Source organism: Electrophorus electricus, chromosome 6 (genome assembly GCF_041902795.1).
Source record: "Electrophorus electricus isolate QZ-2024a chromosome 6, ASM4190279v1, whole genome shotgun sequence".
NCBI classification, from domain to species: domain Eukaryota; kingdom Metazoa; phylum Chordata; class Actinopteri; order Gymnotiformes; family Gymnotidae; genus Electrophorus; species Electrophorus electricus.
The window spans coordinates 29,551,983-29,567,986 of NC_137502.1; the positions used below are offsets into that span (position 1 = coordinate 29,551,983).

At 42.2% G+C, this 16,004-nt stretch overlaps 1 protein-coding gene across 5 annotated transcripts in view; it reads right to left on the reverse strand.

The window, feature by feature from the left end:
* pkhd1l1.1 (PKHD1 like 1, tandem duplicate 1) overlaps positions 1-16,004 on the reverse strand; it is a 35,812-nt gene that overhangs the window by 14,766 nt on the left and 5,042 nt on the right. For all 5 annotated transcript variants that reach the window (XM_081716302.1, XM_081716301.1, XM_081716303.1 and 2 more), the window contains 31 exons: positions 15,898-15,989; positions 15,644-15,803; positions 15,360-15,495; positions 15,080-15,223; positions 14,832-14,986; positions 14,567-14,677; positions 13,869-14,027; positions 13,562-13,686; positions 13,228-13,385; positions 12,771-12,937; positions 12,455-12,590; positions 12,155-12,309; positions 11,925-12,047; positions 11,353-11,458; positions 11,156-11,260; positions 10,846-11,010; positions 10,555-10,676; positions 9,824-9,956; positions 8,711-8,903; positions 8,376-8,518; positions 8,018-8,122; positions 7,634-7,822; positions 6,896-7,066; positions 6,417-6,622; positions 5,232-6,207; positions 4,768-5,016; positions 4,516-4,665; positions 4,178-4,352; positions 1,458-1,608; positions 606-762; positions 246-455 (listed from right to left, as the gene is read on the reverse strand). In XM_081716302.1, the coding sequence (XP_081572428.1) occupies positions 246-455; positions 606-762; positions 1,458-1,608; positions 4,178-4,352; positions 4,516-4,665; positions 4,768-5,016; positions 5,232-6,207; positions 6,417-6,622; positions 6,896-7,066; positions 7,634-7,822; positions 8,018-8,122; positions 8,376-8,518; positions 8,711-8,903; positions 9,824-9,956; positions 10,555-10,676; positions 10,846-11,010; positions 11,156-11,260; positions 11,353-11,458; positions 11,925-12,047; positions 12,155-12,309; positions 12,455-12,590; positions 12,771-12,937; positions 13,228-13,385; positions 13,562-13,686; positions 13,869-14,027; positions 14,567-14,677; positions 14,832-14,986; positions 15,080-15,223; positions 15,360-15,495; positions 15,644-15,803; positions 15,898-15,989 (5,527 nt within the window). The remainder of the gene's footprint in view (positions 1-245; positions 456-605; positions 763-1,457; positions 1,609-4,177; positions 4,353-4,515; positions 4,666-4,767; positions 5,017-5,231; positions 6,208-6,416; positions 6,623-6,895; positions 7,067-7,633; positions 7,823-8,017; positions 8,123-8,375; positions 8,519-8,710; positions 8,904-9,823; positions 9,957-10,554; positions 10,677-10,845; positions 11,011-11,155; positions 11,261-11,352; positions 11,459-11,924; positions 12,048-12,154; positions 12,310-12,454; positions 12,591-12,770; positions 12,938-13,227; positions 13,386-13,561; positions 13,687-13,868; positions 14,028-14,566; positions 14,678-14,831; positions 14,987-15,079; positions 15,224-15,359; positions 15,496-15,643; positions 15,804-15,897; positions 15,990-16,004) is intronic.

Consider the following 16,004-nt stretch of genomic DNA (forward strand, 5'->3'; position numbering starts at 1 on the left):
CGTTCTTGGAACATCGGTTCCTGCCTGTGTTATGTTAGCTATATATGGTGTGGGGCTCACCCATTCAGTTAATAACATAAATGACACTTAATGTTAGAAGGACATTATGTTGTTGTGTTATGTTATGAACATATAACTTTGCGAGAAACTTCACATAATGTCAGCCATGCTCCTGAAAATGTTGTCTATTAGTTGGGAGAATGTGATGAAAGTCCGCTGTGTAAAGACAGCACGGTCTGTCGTACCGTGCAGGTCCAGCACTCCTTCTCTAATGCCCAGCGTTTTGGCCCCATAGATGGGCAGTTCCGGGGAGCGCAGGTGGCCGTGCAGAGTGATGATGGCCTTGTGCTGGAACGGCTGGTCCTCTGTTCCAATCTGAAGGGCTCCGCCGTCTGTGATGAGGATGTTCTCTGCCTGCAGCTCGATGTCCGCCTCGTCAAAGATCAACTTTCCACCTGGGTATGAAACGGTGTGATCGGAAAACTACATCAGGAGCACATGTGGTTTGGCGGGTCATCCTCATATAATGAGGTTTCCCCCCTCAGTCCTCTCAACCAGTTCTGTGTTAACATTTGAACTCTTTTTTTTTGGTTCCGTCACAGTACCTTGGATGAGAAGCATCTTTAACACTGGTGTGCTGACATCGAGGAGGATGGTCTGGCCTTTGGTGATGACCACAAACATGCCTGCCTCAGGGGCGGACTCACCACCCCAGGTGTAGCGAGACGACCACACATCAATGTAGAAGAAATCAGAGTGGTTCTGGGATGAGAGGTGTCACACATTAGCAGCGTCAAGCTTTACCCACATACTGCTTCTCTGGAACATTTCTGAAGATCCTGTAAACTGTGTGACATGGAACCCGTCACCCACGCTCATCCCAGCACTCTGATCTGGATTGCCGGAATATTAATTAGACATACCTACTGACTATTCTCTCCCTTAACTACCCTCCTATTTAAGCTCCCCTCCCTCGCTCTCTTTTTGTGAAGTATTGCCACTCTCATGGCACATAGCAAGTCTTCCTTGTATGTGTTTGTCTTACTGGTTTCTGAACTCTACCTGTAGAGACCCCATCTCCTGCCTGACCCCTGGACTCCCTTCAGACTCCGTAAACTAAATAAAACCTCTTGCAATTGGATCCTCTCCTTTGTGTGTGTGTGCCTTCGTTACACTGTTTATACTGTAGTATGAATATGTAGTATGAATATGATTATTCACATTTTCATTTTTCTTGCTCAGTCAGGACACTAGATTGGCACTCTATTTGATCTGTTCAGGGAGGCCACTTTTTGATTGCCTAGACATGCCATCTGGCACTTTTACAGAGTCTTTAATAAAAGATGCAAATAAAATAATGTGCTTAATTCAGTTAATTTCTGAAGTGATTGTTACTTTGAAAAGGACCTTAAGATATTTTATTTGCAAGATGTTTAACATATGTGAAAGTAATTCACCGTCTGGGCGATCCCTCTGTCGCCAACCTGCAGTCGGATACTACTCATCTGGGATTTGGGTTGGGATCCAGTCACACAGATGACTGATGTGTCATTGGCTGACTGGACATCACAGACTGAGCCTGTGATCGTCACGGTAACATCCCCACCACTGTTTGTGCCACATGGCAGGGAACAAAAGTAGTAACACAAGTTTTTGATTTGTAGGTCTTCAGATGAAAAGTGCTTTAGAAATTAGCAAAACCATAACAGACTTAGGAACTAAAATGGCAGAACACACACACACACACACACACACACACACACACACACACACACATGGACACATCCATTTTGTAGGCTATGTGACAGATAAATTTCACAATTTCACAAAAATTAACTTAAATGCATTTCTTATGGTAAAAAGATACAAAATGAAGTTTTGGTAATCATGAAATTAATTAATACAATATATTGAGTGACATTAAACAGATGTTACTGTGACAACTTTGCAATCAATCCTACATATCTGACCAAAATGTGGCACTATTGTATTTAGTAATGTAGTAATTGTATGTATTAATAACCCAATGTTACCCACTGACATGAACACATAGGCCTAAATCATCTCTGAATGATATATAGATTTTAAAAATTATGCGTTAATTTCTTTTCATCATTTTAAAATTCATTACTTCATCACGGTTTGTATGCTTAAGTAAGTCTTATGGAAATCATTTAATAAAATTGAATAGAAATAATGTTGATGTAAAGTTTTACAGGTTGCACACCAGTTTTGGGCATTATCCACAAAGTGACAATACAATTGCTTAAGGACAGTTATAAATTTTGTAATTGAAAATCATAAAGTCAGTTGGACTAAACTGTTCATGCACTGTGCCTACCTAAAATAATAAATTGGGTAATTAATTGGATTATTAATTGCATTATTAATTTCACATTCAACAATAGTAGGGACTAGCCTATAGCCTATCCTGGCAAAGAATTTGCTTGACTAAGCAGTTAGATTTTTATTATATTTTAGCATTTATTGAAAGACCTAATCCATGTATTTGATTACATTTGTTTCCTTTTTCTTTATTAGGCTAAACCAATACAAGATAAGAAGTTTCTTTGTATTACTGTTATACAATTTTGTTGAAATACTTATTTATTGCATTTTATGGAGCACAGTGGCAGTGACCTTATGAAAAAATGCTTCATACTTCAATTATAATAGTAAGCACAGGTTACACTGCTCCTCAAACAGCTCTCCTCTCCTGAAAACACTAAACCACCAGGGTCTACTCGGACACACCATTGTCGCTTGAATAAAAATTATTTATAATAATTATTTACAATTTAAAATTATTTAATATTTTTTGCAGTATTTTTTAAGTATTTTTGCAAACCAGTTTGGTCACTTCATTTTCTGACTTGCTAGGGACACAGCTTATACATTCATGGATTCATTTTAGGCATTTAATCAAAGTTAACTTGGCCGGGTAGTCCATATTCGGCCACCAGAGGAAGGCAAAGGGCCGCGTCACAGTAATCAAGAGTAATTTGCAACATCTGTTCATTGGGATACTTCAGAGAAGCACACAAGCTCGAGCATGCTCAGTCTTTGTTCTTATGAAAGACAAAGCTGGTATTTCAGACCTGAAGAGCTTTCTCTGGGGTCTCCTTTCTCTCTCTTGCCTCTTGAACTTAGCTATTACCTTGAATTGTACTTTTCTCTCTTGAGTCCCCACTTGAGAGTTTTTCCTCTGGCTTTTCCACATCTCTTTCTGTCTTTCTTTAGCCTTTGACGTCCTTGGTTGTGAAAGCTGATTTTTGAGCAATTTTAGGTTTTCTTTTAGTGTTTTTTAGCTCTTGTGTTTGCTGTGAGCTTGCTCAGTTTATCTTGGTCTCTTTTACATGGAGACCTGCGTTTGAATACAACTTGGAGTGAGTCTCCAGGTTACAGAACTAAAGACCATGATGTGTTGGTAGAGTTTGTTGTGTGTAGTCCAGCCCATTTTTAAAGTCTTGCACGCAAGCTTTTATCTAACTGGCAGGTCGCTTTGTTGCTGCTTCCTTGTGCATGTGACTGGCACATGCACATCTGTGAAGAACTGTTCTAATAAATTTCATTTGATTGAAACATACTCAATGCAATAGGCTGTAAATGTGTGGTCTGCCAAAACAGAGTTAGATCATCGCTCTGCCCTGAACTGAGATGATCATGTGTTGATGTTTGTCCTTACCTCAAGTGCCATCACGCCGAAGCCGTCAGCAAACTAAAATGCATAATTTTATATGCTTGGTTGGCACTATCTTGTGAGCAGATTAATTTAAGCAATAATTGGAACAGGAGGGGTCACTATGAAGAGAAGCTGCTCTAGTGTCAGGGGTGCCAGAGGTAGAAGAGGGAAGGTTCGAGAGCTCCTGTTCAAGATCAAGATCAGTTTAGCGTTGCTGTACTGTGTGCAAGAACACAAACTAGGCCTGTCCCCTGATCAGGTTTCAAACTCATACGCCACCTGTATTTATGAAATATTTATCCCACACATATGCCTTGGTTAGGTTATAATGACTAGGGATACTATGTATGAGTGATGGTTTGCCTTAGTGAGCTCTTAGTAATTAACAATGCCAAAATCTTCTTTGATTCATTAGCAGTATATCATGATGATGTGCTGTTTTTGGTGAGCATGCAAGAGGCCCACTTCTTCCTTGCACTAGGTGCAACTCCTGACCTGAAAGCAAAGCCGGTGATGGTAAGCAGAGTGCCCCCAGCTGTTCCTCCCCTGCGTGGTGACACATCCGTAATGACGGGAGTCAGGCTGGCTTTGTAGGTATAGCCGTTCGTCATGTTGGCTGACCCATAGGCGTTCAGCACTGTCACTGAGCATGGCTCCTCCCCTTGAGCTCCTGTCACAGAAGACACTTGGGGCCTTAAGGTGCATTCATGCAGTTAAACGGCCTTTATCTCAAGCCTGCTCGCCTGCAAAGCCCTACGTTGGACTACAGAGGAGAAGATTTTGGATCTACAAGTACATGTGGTAGGTTCTGTTCTGATCCTGAAGGCACACACCGTTGTTGGGTGGAACCTCGCAGTAGATTGCAGAGGACGTAGATGTGTTTCTGTTGACACTGCATTCCCCTCTGCAGATCAGTACTCTAGAAGACTGTGGGTCAAACCCAGAGCCTTGGACTGTCACCAACGCACCTCCACCGTAACTTCCTAAAACAACGTAGAGCAAAGGTTCCTGTTACCTTGCAGTTACCACAACAGCAATATGAGCCTTTATCAGATGTATCAAGAGAGGGTCACATTTTTGACTACCTTCATTAGGCGTGACCAGGGTCAGTCGAAGCTCATAGGTGAAGTCGGCCTGGTTCAGGGCATCACCTTTGACCTGGTGATGCAGCGTGACTGGGTATGTTCCTCCTGGATGGGACCCCACAGTGCACTGCAACACCATGTCCGTGATGGAGGACACATCACATGCCACACCAGCTATTGCCACTGAAACAAGGCCAGCATCCAAGCCAAACCCAGAACCAGACACGGTGATCGCTATCCCACTGGGACCTGAATGTGAAAAGAATAAGCACACCATCGTGAGCCCTCGGCTATCTGAATGGAAGTGTATGTTCTCTAATTAACTAATTTTGAACTTTGAACTTTGAACTTTGAGGGCAAGTTTTTATTTAGTTACTTTTGGGAAATGTTGAATGAGTAACTGAAGCAATTAAATAGCAGCTCTCTCTACATTGAATTAACATGGCTGGAGATGCATCACCCACCTGTTGCAGGACTCACACTGGTGATCTCCGGAGTTTGCTGACGAGTGTAGTTGAAGCTCAGAGGTGGGTAAATCACCCCAAACACCTGAATATTTACCTGCACCTGCCTTTCGACATTGGCACATGTCAAACATGTCACCATGAAGGGAGTTCCCTGCACTATGGAGCAAGGGCAGGACCCCAGCATCACACTGGTGTTCCCCACTACAAAGCCGTTCCCTGTGATTGTCAGCAGGGTTCCTCCTGCAAGGCTTCCTGAGCTGGGCTGTAAGCTGGCCAGGGGCAGGCTGGTGAGCACTGTGTCTCCGTGGGCCAGCCCTTTGCTTAGAACCACCACCAGAAGGGCATGTGGACCGGCGGGCAAGGGTCCAACCAACAGCATCATGTTGGTGTCCGTGACCTCCATGACATCGAGCACGATGTTATCCGCGTACACAATGAGATCTTCAAGGTGGTCACCAAACCCGCTGCCATTTACGAAGACGGCCGTGAGATTCCCGCTGACGGAGCTGGGGTAAATGGAAAAAACCATGGGGGCCATGGACTCGGAGTATTCGTAGGAGCAGTCGCCATTGCAGGACGAAGAGACGCCGGCAGCAAGGACAGAGACGTCTCCGGTGTGTGCTGGTGACGGAGACGTGTCACACGTGATGTGAGTGTAGTTGCTGGACACGGTGATGCACGGGGCACCGGCCACTGTGACCGCGCCGTCGGTGAGGCCGGATCCGGTGATGAGTACACGGGTATGGCCTGTCGTGCTGCCTGCCACAGGCGAGATGGTATCCACCACAGGTAAAAGCACGAAGCGGCGGGCAGACTCGCTGGGCATGGTGAGCATGGCGTTGCCCAGGTTGCTGATATGCACACTGACGGGCAGGGGCATACCAACAGGCGCACCACTGTTGGGCTGCAGGAGGCAGATCATCTCAGTGGAGGTGCTGCTGATCACGTTACAGGAAACGTTTCCAATCATGACCTATGAAAACAAAGAGCCATATCAGGTGGATGGATAAGGAACACTAGACAAAGGAATGATAATTAACACCTGAAACTGAAACAAAGCAAAAACACTATATGTTGGACCACTGATGGAAACATTCTTAAAGGTGTGTCAAGGTCAATTAGGATGTTAAACTGCCTTGAGTGGACACGTGATTTTAACTCCAGCTTTGGATCTCTGCCCACCTCATTGGCACAAGGGGTGTTGCTGAAGCCAGATCCCTGGATGACAATGGGGTCATACACTGTGCCTTGTCTGGGTGAGATGGAGGTGACAATGGGGCTGGGACAGGTGGAGAAACTGAAGTAGAGGCCGCTGGACGTCCTGTTAGATCCAGGGCACTCGGAGAAGGCCACACAATCAGACACCGACCCATTCACGTTTTCTGGAACTGTATTTTCAACATGAAGATTAGGCCTAACCTTTGATTAAGGGCATTACTCTCATGTAATGTGTTACTTCAGTGATGCTTCACTGAAAGGGAAAAAAAAAACAGCAACAGCCAAAGAATTTGCACGTTCATAATTCAGGTAGTTAATGGAAGTTCTGCATCCTTTGAGGTCCATTTTACATTACACCTGAAACTGAAAGGCTGCATAGACAGAACGTTTAGAAGACGTAGCCGAATTAGGCACTAGGCCAGGTAGGGTGTATGTGTTTGTACCTAGGTGCTGGAGAGCTTGAAATCCCCCTATAGTAACGTGGAGCAAACCGTTCGTCTCCTCTAGTGGCCTGACATTCACCACGCCCTGCATGCTTCTCTGGTTTGCTGAATCGATGTAGCCGCTGCTGTAGTAGTACACCCCAGGGGTCGTGAAACGGTAGCTGAAGAACCCTATGGACAGAGAAACACGTGCCAGCAACTCCTACACGGACATGCCCAGGCAGGTACACCCGTAGGGTAAGATCCTCTTTCAAGAAATTATGTCGCTTAGGCAGGTTTCCATTGTCTAAATTAAGAGCTCAAGATAATCAGTGCCTGACAACTTGAGAGAAAAGAAACATTAATTATTTGAGCCCTAGCAACGAAAAACCAAATATCACCCATTTCCCATCAATTATTTTAGTTTTTGATTTTGGATAACTTTTACATTAAAATGCTAAATACACTTTATTTAGAGTTACTTCATTCATGTGGGCATTTAAAAGTAAACCTTGGAATAATGCTTTATATTGTTATTTTGTAGAATGCAGAAAAACAGTAAATGGCATGATCCTTCAGCAAGGAGAGTCACTTCATGTTTCTTAGATTGTTAGAGCACTTTCTACTTCTGGTTGACTAATTCCCTCCGAGTAGCACATCTATATTGAAATCTTTCTGAGTAACTAATGTGATCTTTGCAATTTAGCTGGGACCAATTTGAATGAATATGTCAGGCGTAAGCTTTTATGGTCTTGGTACCTGTAGCTGTTCTAGTGTTGCCGCTGTTGAAGGTCACTCCATCAAACTCCGTGCTGCTGGGGGTGGCCACGCTGAAGACTCGGTAGCCCAGGCCGAACACAAAAGGCAGGGCCTCCCAGCTCCAGACCACTGTGTCTCCTAGAGACGCCATCACCACAGCGGGACTCCACGCGTACCCCTGACCGTAGTCTGAATGAATACAGGCATAGACACACACAACTGAAAGATTCTGAAGTAGCACAGATTTATACCTAAATATTAGGGGGGAAATTTGCTCCTAAAAGCAGTGGAAGAAAATTTTGCATGGTTCTAAATTAATGAACCCAAACCCCCTGTAAGATTTCTCTGCCTTTGGGGCAGGACGACTGATGGTTATATACTTACTGAAGTCGAAGCCTTGGTTTGTAACTGTATATGTTTGCTCATTAGTCTGGGTGACGCACTCCAGCTGATGGTCCCAGGCATTAGTGACTTCACAGCGCGTGTCACCTATGCAGACAAGATGAGACTCAGTTTAGCTAAACTCATACCACTGTTCTAATGATTAAAACTGCAATTTCATTGCCAAGACTGTGATTTCAGTAAACAAGATCCTGCATGATTTTCTAATAGGTTCAGCTGAGATTAACATTAAGACATATTATCTCCAGCAATGTACAACAGATGGAGAGAAAAAAAGATCTTCGGAGACTTCTACAGGACAGAATTGAAATACACGTGATGTCATATCAAGATAGTGCACCCAGTGTGACACTGTTGTCTGCAAGAACAGGGCTGAATCCAGAACCAGCGATTGTCACTGTGGTGCCACCATATAGAGAGCCTTGCTGTGGATAGAGGCCAGTCACTTGCAAAACATACTCGATGGTGGTGTGCACATCAGCGCTGGATTTGGGGTAAATAGGGAGATATAAAAAACAATAATTTGTTACATTAAATAATCACTGTGTAAGTCTGCAGTCACAACAGAAGAGTATTTTTAAATTTTATCACACGTTTGCATGGGGCATTTTGTGGCATTCAAACTGTAGCACTGGTTTAAATTAATGTGATAATGGCAGTAATGCCAATGGAAACCTGATCTGGGGATAGCCACGGTTTCCCACACGAACGCTGACACTGTAGACCGCAGGGGGGAGTGCGGGTAACTGACAAGTAATGACGTCACTGGCCCAAAGCTGCACGGCACACTCAGTTTCACCAATGAGCACGGCGCTGCCACTGGCCCAGGCCTCGAAGTTTTTACCCGTGATGTTGAGAATGTCATGCCCTATACGACACAGCAGGAATACATAAAAGATAAAAGAAATGATACAGAGACACATATTTGTCTAAAATTCTCTTTTACATTTTTGAATATAAACAATCTTGGTAAAACATGGTACACAACAAGCTATATGCAAAGCGCATTTAAACCCTCGCCTAGATAGGAAATTGTGAAATAAATCATAGCAGGGAAATCCGCAGTAAATGAGATCAGCAAAAATGCCAGCAGTTATGAAAAAAAAAGGAAAGTTGCAGAAAATTGCGGACCAACTCCTGAGATGTCCTCATATAATATCTTTAACTTGAATAGTTACCATAAAAAAACAAACAAAAAAAAACCGTCATACCAGATCTGGCTCCAAATAGTACGTGCCATTTGCAGCCAGTATAGTACGGTAGAAGGGGTAAAATGTATAGTAAAAACAATCTGGTAATGGGTTATATAAATGAAAAACATTTTTTCTTCACAGCCTACTGTAACTAACCCCAGGAACCACATTCAGCTCCACGCTGCCAGGCCTACTCGCACATATCCCCAATCCTCTTGCAATTGGATACTCTTCCTTGTGTTACAGCTACAGGGTTTTGTTTACTGAACAATTATGAAAAGATCCTATTTTTTAAAAAAGGTAACAATCTTCTACTGAAATCTCAATGGTGATAAAAACAGGCTGGATCAATTCATTTTGTGGATATTATGAGAAAATATGACTGATCCTTTTTATCATGTTGAGCTGCTGAGTGTGGCTCTAATCTTCCATTACTCTGGGACCTTACCTAACACAGCTGAGTGTGGCTCTAAACCTCCATTACTCTGGGACCTTACCTAACACAGTTGAGTGTGGCTCTAAACTTCCATTACTCCAGGACTTTACCTAACACAGTTGAGTGTGGCTCTAAACTTCCATTACTCTGGGACCTTACCTAACACAGTTGTTCTCTGTGGGCTCACACCAGTAATGATTGCTGTCAGGTTGGTGTCATATGTGAAAGAGTCACTTGCCACAACCTGCGTCTCCCCCTTCAGCAGGGTCAGTGCCTTCGCTCCGGCTGGCCCCTAAACCAGACCACAGAAAAGCTCAATATTTCAGACAGTGCCAGAACAACAAATCTAATTCACTTCACACATAAAGCTTTGTGTGTGAAGATATGTTGGATGTAATAATTGTTTGATGAAAATTGCTTTCACTTAGTTGAATTGCTTTAATTTATGTACACATTTTATCAAGCTTTGGTAGATGGTAACTAGCACTTAGCTATTTAAACATGCTATGCAATCAAGAACATTAGTCAGCACAGTTTTTATAAATCTCAGCAAACAGATTCTTACATGTATGCTATCTTCTTTGTTAACTACAAAATACCCAGTATCATTATTAGTGGCAAGTGTAATTATATAAACATATTATAAATATTATTCACAGTAATATTAACATTGGTAAATTAGCATAGAATCCAAGTTCCCTGATAAAATATATATATATATATATATATATATATATATATATAATATTTAATTCTTATGCACCATGTTCCTCTTGTTGTTGCATGACTGATCATCCACCTGTTTAGTAATTTATAGTCTCTAAGTGCCACCATTCAAATAGTTACTACCCACACAGCATAACAAATACAGAATCAACTCATCCACATACAGCAGGCGCTCTACATCTGAGCTGCTGCAGGTTCATGTCGATGATGAAACATAAAGCGTTCCCAATGGTGACTGTGGTGTCCTGGCTGAAGCCATAGCCAGAAATGGTTATGATCGTTCCTCCTAAAGAACACCGTGTTTGGAGAATAAGCCTATGACTGCACAATTCCATAAGTAAGAGTGTCATTCAGTTATATAATTCTATTAACAACTGTGCAAAAAGCAGAAGCAAATTGTAAAAGTTAATCCATTTTTGGTAACAACTGGTTACATTTCCAGGTCTCCAATTTACCAGTAATGCTGCCTGCCGTGGGGACTATGGAGGTCACTCCCATCTGGTAGGTGAAGTTGAAAACCTTGCCTCCTTGGTACTGAGCATAGCCCAAGCCTGGGAAACTCAGAGAGACTGGGTACAGTCCAGCACTGGCAGCGCCAATGCTACAGTTCAACCATGTGTCTGAAACACACATAATTAACTGGATGAATCATTATCTTGGATGACATTTTACATAAGAGTGTATTACGCTTGTGTTTTTTTACATTCTTTTTACCAACATGTCTGTTGTGGCTTGTCTTTGTAGCTGCTATACATGTTAACTTACTGTTAACATAGAGAACTGTGCACTGGATGTTCCCAATCAGCACTGTGGAATTTACATCAAATCCAGATCCTGAGACACTGAGGACTGTTCCTAGAGCGCTGGCTCCTATAAACAGTGACCAATCAAGTTAGCATTAACACTGATCAACAGCAGATCAACAGTCACAGTTTGCATCACGAAATTAAATTGTGTTCTACCTTGTGTTGGGGAGATTCCTGTCACAACTGGTGTCCTAGCTTCACTCCAGGTGAAGCTGCAGTCATAGGAACATATGGATGGGATACCATTGATAAAAACTTCAACCTGAAAAGATATAACAGTCGCACAAAAAGATATTACAGTTTTGCTGGTGTCTGGCTCATTCTCAGAGAGCACAATGCATATTCAGTCACTGCTTTTTACTGATTTACTATAATACATTTTTATTACTAATTTCTGGCCACATATTAACAATTATTGCATGCACTATACCATATGAATGAATATATATATATATATATATATATATATATATATATATATATATATATATATATATATATATGATTTCAGTAGTTAACTAAGCCAATAACCAATATACATTAAACAAATCATCAACATCAACAGTGTGTAAACTGAACAAATTAACTAAAAAAATTAAACTGAACTAAAATTAAAACACTCCATGCAGTAGCAAAACCCAGCACTGCATAAAATCCAACCAAATGGCAGATTGGTCTGTCACTGCCATACAGGTGCTATAGGAGTATTAAAGAGTAACCATATGCACCTGTGTCTTATCTGTAGGAACTCGCAGGAAATCTCCCATAATACTTTGCTTGAAAAGGCCTCCTCGCTGTTCGACTATTGCTACCACAGAGGGGTTTACACCCACAACAGCAGAGTCATTGATCTAGCAAAGATATCACAAAGCACAAAAAAAAGGGGGGGGGGGATTAACGTGTTTAAGGTCTTCAAAAAGGAAGCTGTGCCCCACCCCATTACATGGCGGTGTTTCACCTGGAGTAGAGGCTGGCTGCCTGGCATAGAAAGCCACTCAATGGTCCAGAAGTAGCCTCTGCAGCCCCCTGTCCTATCCACTTTCAGCTGGCCCAGGGCTGGAATGCCTTGCAGGGCGTACCGCAGATCCTGTGTGCTGATATCCGTGGCCAGGCCTGCGGCACCCGCAGATATGGTGCATCACAATAGTCCAAGGAGCATTGTCCCACTGCTTTATTTTTTTAATTTAGCAAGCGTGTGTGAGGTATGCTGGGAGCAGGCAAGCCTCGAGGCAAGAAGAGGGAGGAGGCACAGGCTGACCTTCCACGCGCTGGCTGAAGATCTCCACGCTGAAGCTACCGTTGAGAGGGGGGCTGGCTTTCTGCACGCGTTCCACGCTGACTGTGGCGTTGTCCTGGGCAAACGCCAGCGTATCCTCCATCCAGGTGCCCGTTCTCTTTGGGATTTAAAACAAAAGAGATAAAACACTTTAAATTTTTCCTGAACACTATAGATTTCTAGATGACTTCGTTTTTACTAATGGGTGCAGGAAAAAGTTACAAGAGAAGTGTCCTTTTCTTGCTTTGTACTAGATATTTCTTGCTCTGTACTGATATCTTCCTTCCGTCACACTCACCTGAAGAAAGCCTATCTCCATTAGAGGGAAATCAGAAGCACAGTGGAACCCAGAGACGGTGATCTCATACTCGACACGTGGCGCTCCTCCCAGCTTCTGCACGGAGAGCCACTGGAAGAAATGACCAGAATCGGCCAGAGCAGGAGGTCGTCTCTCCATGGTAACCACTACCACCAGGCATGCAGACAAGGGCATTAAGGACATGAGTGAATGTATTTACAATGACAATGTATTTCATGTAACAGCAACATCACCAATGTTAACACCATGAAACCAACGTTAAATTAACACACTGAGAACAATATAGTTTCACGGTTCTCATATGTTCATGGCAAGTGGTGATTTTATTTGTTCAAGGAAAATATTTATTCCTTATTCTTGTTTTTATGTTACAATATGGACCATTTTTGTGTACATTATTTGAAGCAATAGTTTGTATAAAATTATTGTTGATCACCATTTGGGTCAGCCACGGTGACTGTTCTACCAAGCTGAACTGTGTCTATGTAGTAGTCCCCAGTGTCTCTGTACAGATGTATCTCAAGCAGATTGTAGTTAGTGCCAGGGAAGCTTGTCTGCAGATCCCCAAAAATATTCACACATGTGTATTTCCATCTGCAAATACACCAAACTGCATTATTATAAATTATAGACAATCAAGACAAAATCAACCTGTACTTGCAAAAAAAATTTTTTTTTAATGGAATTTACTTTTTTTCTTTCTTTTTGACTATTTATTTAGGTTCTTTTTCTTAACAATTTATTTGGGTCTCCATGAAGTTCCAACTTACACATCCCCTGCTTCAAACAATTCAGGGATTACAGTGGTCCTGGAGAAGCTAGCTCCGGAGCTATCCTGGTAGTTAAACACCACTTCCAGGCTGTTCCTTGGGTATCCCCGATACGCAAAGCAGAGCTGAGAGAAAATGAGAACACGTAAGACTCACAGGTGTAATTAGGCACTTACATATCCTGTGAATAAAGGTCCATTATGTCAAACAAACCTATTTATGAAAATGGGTGTTGGGGAGGGGGATGTTACTGATTACGTCAAACAACTGCACGCTAGTATCACAAACCCCTGAGATGGGTGCTTACTGTGCCATGCTGCTGAAGTGACACTGGTCCATAGGCTTCTCCAGTCAAAGTCACGTCATCAGACCTGAACAGAACGGTCGGGTTCATGAGGGACCAGCGACCGCAGAAGGGCTCGGCGTCGGAGACCCTGGTGCCTCTGGTGCTCAGGTCACCTGAGAACTAAGCACACTCGAGGTTTGAAGCCCTTTGTGCCTGAAAGATCACATTTTAGAATCCTGCTTCTCCTAATTGCACAGGGCCTTTGACACAATGCTACTAAACAGTAGTACTAAATTCTGTTTGATTTCCTTCATCCCTTCAAATCTTGCTGTCATACAGGTGTGGGTCATCAATTAGAAATATTCAGAAACATTGAAGTTTATGATGATTTAGCATTTATGATCTGTGCAAATTTTTATTTGCTTATATAAAACCAGCTAATGCTACAATGTTCTTTTGAATGTGACAATATAAACCTTGTATAAACATATATAAATATTAAAATGCAAAATATTTTAATTACAATGTGAATGCAGATTTCAAAAGAATTAGATATCTCTAAAGTATATTGTTCTTCTTGGACCTTTTCTTTTAAGAATTAAATGCTTGGATGGGCCAGCTGAAAACTCATCTACATGTAAAAATAATGTAAAAAAATAATTAAATAATTAAATAATTAAGGAAATAATTAAAATTAAAATACTTTTTGCTAAGCTTACCCCTGTGCTATCAGTCTCATAGTCTCTGAAATATTTTACAAAAGAATTCTCGACATTCAGAAGCTTCTTGGGACATGCAGCAGACACCATATCCTCCAGTGCAGACAGCACCTTAAGACAAAAGCAACATTCCTTTATATAACAAGAACAAATAAGATTTTTAAAAAGACATTCTCATGGCAATAGATACTGGTTATGTTTAGTGCTTGGAACAAGGGGTTCTCCTTGAAACCAAAAGGCAGTGTCTTTGGACAGACAAACGCACCACGTCTGCTGAGGCGTTGTAAGGCACAGGGCTTGAAGGGATGCCCCCCCACAGAAGCGTAAATGTCTGCAAGTCGGCTTTTCCTTTGACGTCCTCAGTGACGGTGATGTTCACATCGCTCCCATCTGTCCAATAGCTAAGCTCCTCAAAGTCACCTGACACAGAGATAACGACAATGCTTTGGAAACAGATTGGTTTTTTTTTAAATAAAGAAAGTAGAAATTTCATGTTCACAGATATTGTGTTACCTCTGCTAGAGCTGAATGTAATCGTGTACTGTGACTGTGCAGCTGGGCCCTGTTTCGTGACTGTGACAGTGTCTGGTTTAATGGTCCATAGAGCGTTCAGCTCAGCCTCTACCACCTGTGCAGGTGCACTTACGGGAATCGGACCTGGAGCAGGAAACAGGACAGTGTCAGCCCCACAACCACAATACAGAAATACAACACTGTTGACACTGTTGAGGGAAATCAGATGCTAAACAGTGCATGGGATTAACAGCTATCCAGACCATTGGAGAAACAAAACCTGTTCTTTGGACTCCATAGCTAAGGGTATAGTAGGTATAGTCACAGCTGCCCAGAGAGAAGCAGCCACTGGTGACTGTCACTCTCTGCACCTCCTGGACAGAGGGAGCTGGGTTCCAGCCCTCAAAATGAACCACCTAAACCACAAGTAAACAAACAACTATGAGCAGTTGGGATGGAATCAAATAATACTTACTTCAAAACACTATTAAGTATTCAAAAAGCAAACAATTGCATACTATAAAAAAAAAAGTCATGGTGGTTGAAACTGTGTCTCTAACAAACCTGCTTCTCATCCAATATGTCATAACGGGAATATATTATCTGCTTTTCGTTAACAGCATCGACAGTCTGCTGAGCAGTAAAGAAGCTTCTCTCTTTGAAAAATGCCACATCAACTGAGGAGACAGCTGTGTACTGCTGGAACAAGACCTCAATATAATACCTAAATAAACATATTCGAGGAGCGAATATAAGAAAATGGGGAAAACAAGGTGAAAAAAAAACATGTTTTATTGGGTAGCGCAAACTCAACTTACGGTTTTCCTTCTTCCAGGAGCATGACCTCTGACCTCTGGGTTGAACTTGTAAAGAAACTCGTGGTGTAAGAATTCAGATATGCAATCTTGACCTTGGGAAAGGAAAT